This window comes from Sparus aurata, chromosome 18 (genome assembly GCF_900880675.1).
Source record: "Sparus aurata chromosome 18, fSpaAur1.1, whole genome shotgun sequence".
NCBI lineage: Eukaryota > Metazoa > Chordata > Actinopteri > Spariformes > Sparidae > Sparus > Sparus aurata.
Genome location: NC_044204.1, coordinates 33,046,579 through 33,057,966, shown reverse-complemented (window position 1 = coordinate 33,057,966; position 11,388 = coordinate 33,046,579). Strand labels below are relative to the sequence as shown.

The following is an 11,388-nucleotide window of genomic DNA, read 5'->3' as shown; positions in this document are numbered from 1 at the left end:
CCCAGCCAGGTGTTAGTTGGGTGAAGACACGTTGATGTCATTAAACTGGGCATCCTGTTTGGAAGCATTAAGGTGAATACCAACAAGGGAGAGTGAGGGTATGTGAGCTAAATGCAGGTTGTCAATACTCACACTGTTCTGTCAAAGGTCTGATTATAAACAACATGTGTGAAAATGCCTGTGTGGGTGGACCTTTGTGTACATCCTCACCTTTATACCAAACTGTGTGTTTGTGCAATGTTTGAATTGTGGTCAGAAAACTTTTAATACATGTCATTTAGGGTGATGGGAGTGTGTTTCCTCAACATCTTCATCAGTAGAGTCAGTGTCAGTTTAAAAGTCAAAGTCCAATAAAACCCACCACGAAACTCTAAACAGAAGCTTGCTGTTAGTTTTGTTTCACGTGTTTCATGTTGGAAAAGTGGTCGATATTATTTCCACTGTGGTGGTTCACTGAAACTACACCGTAACGAGGAGCCAATCAGACTGCTCTGAAGTGATTCCCTCCCCCTCGATGCCGTTACATTAAGATGAATCTTCCTCTAATACGATCTGATTTAACTGCAGTCTCAAGGGAATCAACAACAAAATGCTGATCGTGTTTTATTCACTGCTGATGCTCAGAGTCGGACGTAAGTAGTCAAGTCTTTTCTCCACATGTAGTTTAGGTTTATTATATTCACACATCAGTTTAGAGCAGGGAGCATCTGAATCTATCTGTTGTTGATCGCTGCTCTATTTATTTTATCTTCAGGATGCACAGACGATCTGAACTTTGAGATGAAGACTGTTAAAGTCGGACATGATGTGACTCTGACCTGTGCCCGTCAGGAGTCTTTGCTTTCAACATTTAATTTGTTTTGGATCCGGCTGGTTTCTGGAAACATGCCTGAAATGTTGGGAGGAACATTTGACTTTAATCATGATGGTGTGAACAAAACTCCTCGTATTACAGCAAAACAAGGCGATGGAACATTTCTTCTGCATATTAGTGAAGCACAGTTAAGTGATACTGGACTTTACTACTGTATGAAGGTAGACAGCCTTGACATGACATTTGTGGAAGGAACATTTCTAAGAATTCAAGGTAAACATCATTTAGGACAGCAATTTACAAATTTAGATATTTTAACTTTACATAAAAAAGATGTCACATGTTTCCTTGAATTATAAATTATCATGTTCAAATACTTTTATTTTCATTAAAGGGTGTAAAAAGTATTTATTTTCCAGGACCAGAACCTGATATCACCACCGTCATCCAACTCCCTTCATCTGGTCCGGTCCTTCCAGGAGACTCAGTGACTCTGCAGTGTTCAGTCCTCTCTGACTCCCAGAACAAACTGTGTCCAGGAGATCACAGTGTGTTCTGGTTCAGAGCCGGATCAGAAGAATCTGATCCCACTTTCATTTACTCTCATGGAAGCAGTAGTGCTGAATGTGAGAAGAGTCTCGAGGCTCGATCTCCACAGAAATGTGTCTACAGCTTCTCTAAGGACGTCAGCTCCTCTGATGCCGGGACTTATTACTGCGCTGTGGCCACATGTGGAGAGATTCTGTTTGGAAATGGAACAAAACTGGACATTGAAGGTAAAGATTTCCCCCCAAAAAATCTGTAATAATAATTCATTCTGATCTCTTCAAGACTCTTATTATTTTCTCCTTGTCATATTGTCTCAGCACTGTGGGATCTGCAGACGGCCAATGGAGTTGTGTTTCTGCTCTGTGCTGCTCTGGTCATGAGTCTGATTGTGATTTCCTACCTGAGTTACACCATGAAGAAGAAATCTTGTGGTTGTTGCAACGGTAACACAAGTTTCTTATACTTCAATCCATCAAACAGCATTTTGCAAAAAGCTAACTTCACAGGATTTACATTTAAATATCCATAAATAAATCTAAATTAACAGACAGCATCTTTTTATCTAATATATATTTTTATCATTTTTTTTTAAATACAGATGCCATCGTGGAAACAAATGCCAGTGGTGGTCCGCAAAGTCAGCAGGTAAGGAATGTAAAAGTTAAAAGTTATTAGCAAATGTAAATCTTAACATTCCTCATCTCATTAAATTGTTTCTGTATCTCTGCTCAGAGAGATGAAGACTTGTTGGTTTATTCTGCACCGACTTTCACCAAGAGGAAACCTCGCAAAGCAGACAGAAAGACAGTTAAACCAGCAGAGGCAGAGACGACCTACTCTGACATCAGGACTTTTGTGATAGATTAACAATCTCAACTATGGATTCACTGATTCAACACAGTGTCATTTGGAAAAAAGGTACTGATGCACAACAGTTTCACACCTGATATCAGTAAAATTCTCTCATTGTGACATTATTTTAGTATTTTTGTAATCACTGTAAAAAAGGTTTGTTCTGTAATTGTTCGTCGTTTTCTTCCGCTTTATCCATGCGGGTCGCGGGTGATGTTACCGCTTTTATACCACCTTTTTCAAGGTGGAGCGGGGATACTGGGGCCAAATCCAGTGGCTCTATGGGCGAAGGCCAGGGTACTCCCTGGATGAGACGCCAGCTCATCGCAGGGCCCTTACTGATGGCAGTGGCTGCCACGAAGGTGCCAACTGCACATCAGGAGCAGTGTTGGGGTTCAGCATCTTGCTCAAGGATGCTTCGGCTTGTAGCTCAGTCCCGCCCAGGGGAGCCAGGGATTTGAACCAGTGACCTTCTGGTCACTAGTCCTCAGCTCTACCCACTGAGCCACAGCCGCCCCCATACTGTAATTGTATAAAAAAGAATAGATTATCATGAAGGAAATGTTCATGACATTGTTTTATCGTTGAAGAGTTTAATCATGCTACGGATCGAACAGACTTTGAAAGGTTGTTGAATGAGGTTCCCGATCTGTCTGTTAACTTCTCCTGTATGTATCAGTGCAGTGTAAAAATAATGTATGAAAATGTATGTTTTCTGTTTATGTTTTGTATGTTTTTCAACAACTTTTTCAACAATTATTAAAAAAATAATAATAATCTATTAACCTGCACGATTTTCAGTTTTCTTGTTTGTTTTATTTCATAATTTTTCATATTCAGTTTGTTCACCATTATTAATTTATTTTTTTAAATCACTGCATAAAATTAAGAAAATTAGATTGATATATTATTTTGTTTAATGTTCATGACATGTTTATTTATGATCAGTATATCAGTGTGTTGCAGTACTGGAGTCTAACTGTCCATCACTTTATACTTCAGCACACATGTGAAACCTGTTTGTGGATAATCAGGCAGACTTCATGTAAGTTCCCCTTTATTTAAGAAGTCTTGTTGAACAGATCAGGGTTGGGACCAGAGAGTGATTAGCACTTCCCCCCTCTGACAAGAACTACCAATCAGAAGGACCAGAACTAAGCTGAAGGCGATGCTGACATAGCGTGACCGGGTAGGAGTGTCTCCAAACGTCCTGCTTCTTGTAACTGCCCCTTTTTAAAGTTGTTGTGATGTCAAACACTGGCCATAAAATGAATGTACTGAAGTGTTACAGGCCACTTTCATGAGGCTGAAATAGTGAGTGAGAGAGGCAGAAGAGTCTCACCTCAGTTTGAAGCCCGACCACAACAACGCTTCAGTTTCCACGCAGCGTTTGTTTCTCAGCGGTGACTGTGAATGTGTGTTCTTGTGTGTCTGTTGTGTTCGAAAATCTATTTTACAGTTGGAGCTTTTCTTGTGAAAACAATGGGGTCAACAGTACTGACCCTGATAAAGACAACAGAACACAACACACCGGTCCAACAAATACACTACAGACCCTATAGATAGAAAGGTTGTGTGTGTCAGTGTGTGGTGTTGTGTTGGATTGTGTTATGTTGTGGTTTAATATAGTTCAGAAACTCTCAGTCGCCTTCAGCTGAATGTGTTTCTGTGACACTGTTAGAGCTTGCTCTGCTGCTGACTTTCACCCTCTGAAGAGAAGTGAAGCGAGTGTAGGGGACGGACGCTGTGCTCTTCCTGCTTATGTGAGTGACAGGCAGAGGGGCGGGTCATCATCAATGATGTAAAGCATCTGAATTTCTTAAATCAGCAGCATATTTGGTGTGACTGGATCTGGATCAGCAAGGTCAGAGGAGACATATCCGAGAGGTTTTGAATTCAGGATGCTTTCAACCGCAACCAGAACTGTGTGCAGGACTGTTCCTGTCATTGGTTGCTTTCCCAACGCAACATAGAGGGCCATTTTAACTGATTTTATTTCACGTTCCCAGCTTCCACCAAAATGTGGGGCAGATGGAGGATTGAATTGGAAATTCATTTCACTTGTGTGTGGGCTAATTGTTGCTTTAAGTCTGGTTCCATAGCCTGGAAAGCATTTTGCAGCTCTGCCTCTCCTGCTCTGAAATTTGTCCCACAATCAGAGAGGAGTTCAAAAGGTTTCCCTCTGTGTGAGACAAATCTTCTGAAGGCCATTAAGAATATATCTGCATACGTACTGTCCAGTAGTCCAAGGTGTCTGCAGCGAGTTGTTAAATGTTTGAAGAGTATGCCCCACCTTTTCTCTATACCACGATCAACTTTCTGCACGAAAGGACCAAAACAGTCTATGCCTGTGGACCAGAATGGGGGCTTTTGATAAGCGAAGGCAGGCTAGAGGAAGGTCTGCATTTTGGGAATGACTGGATTCGCACCCCATTTCTGACAGTCTTGACGCTGGTGTTGATGTTGGCGAATAGCTTGGCAACCATGAAGGATCCAGTATCTCCGTCTCATTTCTCCCAGGAGACACTCAGGCTGCTTAAATGCTTAATAATGAGTTTGGTTATGGGATATTTTGGATCCAATATAATTGGGTGGATATAGTCATGATCAAGGGTCTCTGCTCTGTGAAGTCTGCCTCCCACTGTGATTAAGCTAAGTTCAGGGTCATATTCGGGAGACAGGGAGTAGTTTGCTACTATTTGGAACAGATTTATCAGTTTTGAGGACATTTAATTCCTCAGGGAAACTCTCTGATTGGGACCTTTGCAGAAGATGTCTCTCTGAGTTCATGTAGTATTGGCATGTATGTTTGAGATGTGATCTGCTGCCCTATAAAGCACATTCTTTGTTTCCTTTATTAAATCATCCCAACTCCTGTGTTGGTTCAGATTGGGGAGTTTTATGCAATCTGACATCACTGTGCCACAGAACATGGATCCTGACTTCCTCAAGAGGTACTGATTCAGTTAGTACACATTGACTGACTGGCCAGCAGTTAGCGTTCAGCAGGAGGAATGGAGGGCCTTGCCTCTATCTGTTTTGCTGGGAGAGGTCTAGCTCTACCTCCAAATTTTTGTGTCAATCAGGTTCTGAATTTCAGCTGCTCTTGTTCCTTGCAGCGACCTTGCAGCGCCAGCAGTCAGACGTTCGCCATGGTAGGATTGTTGTTGAACCTGTCCAAAGTGTCACAGATTGACAGGGGATAATGAGTTCAGAACTGAGAAGATTAGCCCACTGGGCACCAGTAAGGGCTGCACACAGTTCAAGGCGAGGGTAGCTGGCGTTTAGGGGCTATACGAGACCTAGCCATGATGAAGCTAACATGGGTGTTGTCAAGCTTGTCCTTAGTCTGAAGGTAGGAAACCGCACCATAGACACGTTCAGAGGCATCACAAAACACATGCATATGGGATTCTGACGTGGCTGTGCTGGTACAGAGGGCTTGATAACAACGAGAAGAGTGAATGTCAGGGAGATTTTGCAGTTCCAGCTCTCATGCTTGCCATTTCTTCAAAAAGGTATCTGTTTTGATGTCAATATCCCATCCTCTTTCCTGGTTCCATAGATCCTGTACTATGATTTTTGCACGGGTTGTAAGAGGAGTCAGATAGCCCAGGGGGGTCATATTGGCTTGCCAGCACTTTGGAGATATTCCTCATTGTAGGTTGATGGTAGATGTTGGGTCTGGTTTTGTAACTTAGCATGTCTGTCAAGCAGTTCCATTTGAAGCCTACTGTCCGTTCTTTGGGGTCTCCATTTTCTGAGAGCCACAATTCATTAGTTTCGGACAATGCATCGGGTGGAAGATGGTGTCTTACAGCTGGATCGTTACTAGCCCATTGTCTGATGTGGAAAAACCACCATTAGCAAGCAGAGGTAAGGAAGATTTGGAGGCAGTAATCAACATAACAACATTGTTGGACAGATTGAAGGACCTCCTCATTTCCATCGCAGTGATCTTGGACATGTTTGTGGATTGCGTAGGTGGCACAGCATGAAGTACAGGTTGTTCCAAAATGCAAGACTTGCCACTCATAAACACTAGGCTCCTGGTCTAGTCGCATCCCTGTCCATGTGAAACACAGTAGAGGTTTGTCCTCTTTCAAAAGGCGTACTTGATGAAACATACCTTTGATATCTCCACAGATGGCAATGGGATAGTGGCGGAATCTAAGGAGAACACCAAGCAGAGAGGGACCAAGTGTCAGGCCAGGCAGGAGACATTTGTTTAGACTTTGTCCCATGTTCTCAAAGGAGCTACAACTTTGTATTTGTTGTTGTGTTCAACAATGTGATGTGGGAAAAACCAGGTTTCTTTTGTTGGTCTAATCCACTCACTAGGAATCCTTTGAATGTAGTCAGACTGCACGAGATTATCCAGTTCCTCTTGATATTTCTCAGACAGTTTGGGATCTTTGGATAGGTGTCTTTCTGTAGCACAGAGACAGAGGCAAGACAGCTTCCTTTGGAGCTTTCAGGACAGAAATAGTAGGGGCTATAAGCAGTGGAGCGGCATAGCACATTACACCATCTATATTACTCTAGCTGTCTTAGAATACAGTAGCTCAAGAGCTATCTTTTTGGTTTTTGACCTTGTGACTGTCTTTTCATTCATGTAGGGCAAAGTGTCAATCTGCCAGAGTCTTTCAACATTCCTGAACAATTCACAAGGTGAAAAGAACGTGTTCTGGGTTTGCATTAAGGTGGCTGGTTCTTGGAGAGCCCATCCTACCCTGGCTTTGCCAGTGGGCCACCAGGGGGTCCCATGAGTATTGGCTCTGTTGCTGTGATGAGATGGGCATAGTCTGAGCCAATTATGACAAGAGGACATATATGATCAATAGACTGTAATGGGATACCTCTGAGATGGTGATACTGCTCTTGCAGTGTGTTGTGTGTCCTGACAGTCCAATATACTCGGAAGAGTATGCTCCATCGATAACATGTCTTTAATTTGGCTGGCTAATAGGGGAAATTTCAAAGGAGATAGATGCTCCATCCAATTGCACTATGTCTTACTGTGCGTAATGAGATAGTTTCTCATTAATGAGACTGTGCGTAATGAGATGGTTTCCGGCTGCGTTGCGAGGCCCCAACACTGGACAGCTTGTGGGAGCAGGATAGGTCCATCTGCACCATCATCAAGGACTGCATACGTTTTAAGAGTTTGTTCACCATTGTGGATGCATACATTCACAGCCTTCAGCATTACTATACGTATAGGAGCGATGAGGTTTGTAAATATAAAGGAGCTCAGAGGGAGAGGATGTCAACATCACTGTGGTCAATTTGGTTGCATTGACATCATGGAGAATAGTCAGGTGAATCTCTTGACAGATGTTACAAGGTCTCTTTAGGGTGCAACTGTCCATTTTGTGTATTCTCCCACATTTGTTGCATCTTTCTTTCTCTCTGATCCATTTGTCAATGACCCGTTTGGAGAGATTTTAAACCCTGTGCCAGAACCAACTACTTATAAAGTGGGAGGAACAGTGAGAGGCGCTTTGGCCACTTTTCCACTTGGTCTGCTTGTCACAAGCCACTGACATGAAGGACAACAAACCTACAGTTAGGACACTTTGCATAGTCACGAAATCCAGGAATGTCAGAGCCATCTGAGACCAAAACTGAAAAATGTAATCGAACATTGTGTGTTTGTTATTTCTGACTTGAACACAGAATGAGGCTTGTGTTCGAATGGTGTTTTCAGGGGCAGGTGAGTACAGAAGCAACAGTTTCACAGTGGACCAGCGAGAGTATTACATATTATGGCATGAAACATCCACGACTAATGTTCAGAAATTACTGCACTTTTATGTAGCACTGTAAAATAAACCTTTACCTCTTCTTTAAAGGCCTGGTCCTGCCCCCAACACATGTGTTATCTAATACCCTATTTGATTAGACCCTCAGCCAGGTGTTAGTTGGGTGAAGACATGTTGTCATTCACCTGGACGATCTGTCGAGAAGCATTAAGGTGAATACCAACAAAGGGAGAGTGAGGGTATGTGAGCTAAATGGAAGTTGTTAATGCTCACACTGTTCTGTCAAAGGTCTAATTATAAACAACAAGTGTGAAAATGCCTGTGTGGGTGGACCTTCGTGTACATCCTCACCTTTATACCAAACTGTGAAGTTTGTGCAATGTTTGTCCTTGTGGTCAGAAAACTCTCTTACTACATGTCATTTAGGGTGATGGGAGTGTGTTTCCTCAACTTCTTCATCAGTAGAGTCAGTTACAGATTAAAGGTCAAAGTCCAGCAAAACCCACCATGAAACTCTAAACAGAAGCCTTCTGTTAGTTTTGTTTCATGTGTTTCATATTGGAAAAGTGGTCGATATTATTTCCACTGTGGTGGTTCACTGAAACTACACCGTAACGAGGAGCCAATCAGAATGCTCTGAAGTGATTCCCTCCCCCTCGATGCCGTTACTTTAAGATGAATCTTCCTCTAATACGATTTAATTTAACTGCTGTCTCAAGGGAATCAACAACAAAATGCTGATCATGTTTTATTCACTGCTGATGCTCAGAGTCGGACGTAAGTAGTCAAGTCTTTTCTCCACATGTAGTTTAGGTTTATTATATTCACGCATCAGTTTAGAGCAGGGAGCATCTGAATCTATCTGTTGTTGATCACTGCTCTATTTCATTTTATCTTCAGGATGCACAGACGATCTGAACTTTGAGATGAAGACTGTTAAAGTCGGACATGATGTGACTCTGACCTGTGCCCGTCACGACTCTTGGCTCTCAACACAATTGTTTTGGATCCGGCTGGTTTCTGGAAACATGCCTGAGTTGTTGGGAGGAACCTATAGCTTTGATTTTGATGGTGTGAACAAAACTCCACGTATTACAGCAAAACAAGGCGATGGAACATTTCTTCTGCATATTAGTGAAGCACAGTTAAGTGATACTGGACTTTACTACTGTTTAAAACAAAAGCAACTTGACATGACATTTATGGAAGGAACATTTCTAAGAATTCAAGGTAAACATCATTTATATCAGCACTTTATATATTTAGATGTTTAAATGTATATATAAAGATGTCACATGTTTCCTTAAAATATAAATTAACATATATAAAAACTTTTATTTTCATTAAAGGGCGTAAAAAGTCTTTATTTTCCAGGACCAGAACCTGATATCACCACCGCCATTCAACTCCCTGCATCTGGTCCAGTCCTTCCAGGGGACTCAGTGACTCTGCAGTGTTCAGTCCTCTCTGACTCTCAGAACAAACCGTGTCCCGGAGATCACAGTGTGTTCTGGTTCAGAGCCGGATCAGAAGAATCTGATCCCACTTTCATTTACTCTCATGGAAACAGTGGTGCTGAATGTGAGACGAGTCTCGAAGCTCGATCTCCACAGAAATGTGTCTACAGCTTCTCTAAGAACTTCAGCTCCTCTGATGCCGGGACTTATTACTGCGCTGTGGCCACATGTGGAGAGATTCTGTTTGGAAATGGAATAAAACTGGACGTTGAAGGTAAAGATTTCCCCCCAAAAAAATTATAGTAATCATTAATTCTGATCTCTTCAAATCCATTTAAACTCTTATTATTTTCTCCTTGTCATATTGTCTCAGCACTGTGGGATTTGCAGACGGCCAATACAGTTGTGTTTCTGCTCTGTGCTGCTCTGGCGATAAGTCTGATTGTGATTTCCTACCTGAGTTACACCATGAAGAAGAAATATTGTGGTTGTTGCAATGGTAACAGAAGTCAATCCATCAAACAGCATTTTGCAAAAAGCTAACTTCACAGGATTTACATTTAAATATCCATAAATAAATCTAAATTAACAGACAGCATCTTTTATCTAATTTTCATATTTATTACTTTGTTTTTTAACACAGATGCTGTCGTGGAAACAAATGCCAGTGGTGGTCAGCAAAGTCAGCAGGTAACAAATGCAAAAGTTGAAAAGTTTTTAGTAAATGTAAATCTTAACATTTCTCATCTCATGACATTTTTTCCATCTATGTTCAGAGAGATGAAGACTTGCTGACTTATTCTGCACCGACCTTCACCAAGAGGAAACCTCGCAAAGCAGACAGAAAGCGGGTAAAACCAGCAGAGGCAGAGACGACCTACTCTGACATCAGGACTTTTGTGATAGATTAACAATCTCAACTATGGATTCACTGATTCAACACAGTATCATTTGGAAAAAAGGTACTGATGCACAACAGTTTCATACCTGATATCAGTAAAATTCTCTCATTGTGACATAATTTTAGTGTTTTCGTAACCACTGTAAAAAAGGTTTGTTCTGTAATTGTATAAAAGAGAATAGATTATCATAAAGGAAATGTTCATGACAAGAACATTTAAGTGTAATGGCTATCAGTAATATCCTGCATCTCAGATATATTAAGTCTTGCTTTATTTTTGAGCAGTTTTTATCGGTGAAGAGTTTAATCATGCTGCCGATCGAACAGACTTTTGAAAGTTTGTTGAGTGAGGTTCCCGATGTTAAATTCTACTGTATGTGTCAGTGCAGTGTAAAATAATTGTACAAAATGAAATGTATGTTTTCTGTTTATGCTTTGTGTGTTTGTTATAAAAGATACAGAATCTATAATCAAATTAAAACGTGTGTACCTTAACATGCACAATTTTCAGTTTCCTTTTGTGTTTGTTTGTTTTATTTAATCATTTTTCATTTTCAGTTTGTTCGGCCTTGATTAATTTATTTTCAAAAATCAGTACAGTAGTAATCACTGTAGGATGCAGCTGGTATAAGAACATTAGATTGAAGTAACATCTTGTTTAATGTTTGAAGCGCAGTAGAAAAACTACGAGAACAATTTGGGAACATTTGGGAACTTTGTCAAACTGTGAAAATGTGGGTGTATTCTATATTTAGTTTGTTTGGACACACAACACTTCTTCAGACTTAAATTACTGTTGACTGCCTGTGACTCACAAAACGAGACACATCACCGTCCCAAAAATGACAGCGTCAAGTGACAAGCTGACAGGACTATGTCGGGGTTCAGTTTTGTTAGGTTCAGGAAAACATTTTTTACATAGTTTGGGTTCAAATAAGTATGTTATTTATGTAACTTAAATTACATACGTCATGCTGTCATGATAATTACTATGCTCCAAGAACAATCATAAACACGTGTATGGCCATTAATGATCGCTGGTAATATAAA

At 41.0% G+C, this 11,388-nt stretch overlaps 1 protein-coding gene across 1 annotated transcript; it reads left to right on the top strand.

Annotated features, from left to right (window-relative positions):
* Positions 1-572: 572 nt before the first annotated feature.
* LOC115568722 (uncharacterized) lies at positions 573-10,436 on the top strand. The gene is made up of 6 exons (XM_030396281.1): positions 573-632; positions 755-1,087; positions 1,234-1,590; positions 9,811-9,936; positions 10,081-10,127; positions 10,214-10,436. The coding sequence occupies exons 1-6, from the start codon at positions 590-592 to the stop codon at positions 10,346-10,348; spliced, it is 1,041 nt and encodes a 346-aa protein (XP_030252141.1). The 5' UTR covers positions 573-589; the 3' UTR covers positions 10,349-10,436.
* Positions 10,437-11,388: the final 952 nt, after the last annotated feature.

Excerpts from the sequence above, each read along its gene's own strand:
- LOC115568722 (XM_030396281.1), top strand. The coding sequence starts at position 590 with ATGCTGATCGTGTTTTATTCACTGCTGATGCTCAGAGTCGGAC. Across the intron at positions 9,937-10,080 it reads ATATTGTGGTTGTTGCAATG|ATGCTGTCGTGGAAACAAAT; the intron begins GTAACAGAAGTC and ends TTTTTAACACAG. Across the intron at positions 10,128-10,213 it reads GTGGTCAGCAAAGTCAGCAG|AGAGATGAAGACTTGCTGAC; the intron begins GTAACAAATGCA and ends ATCTATGTTCAG.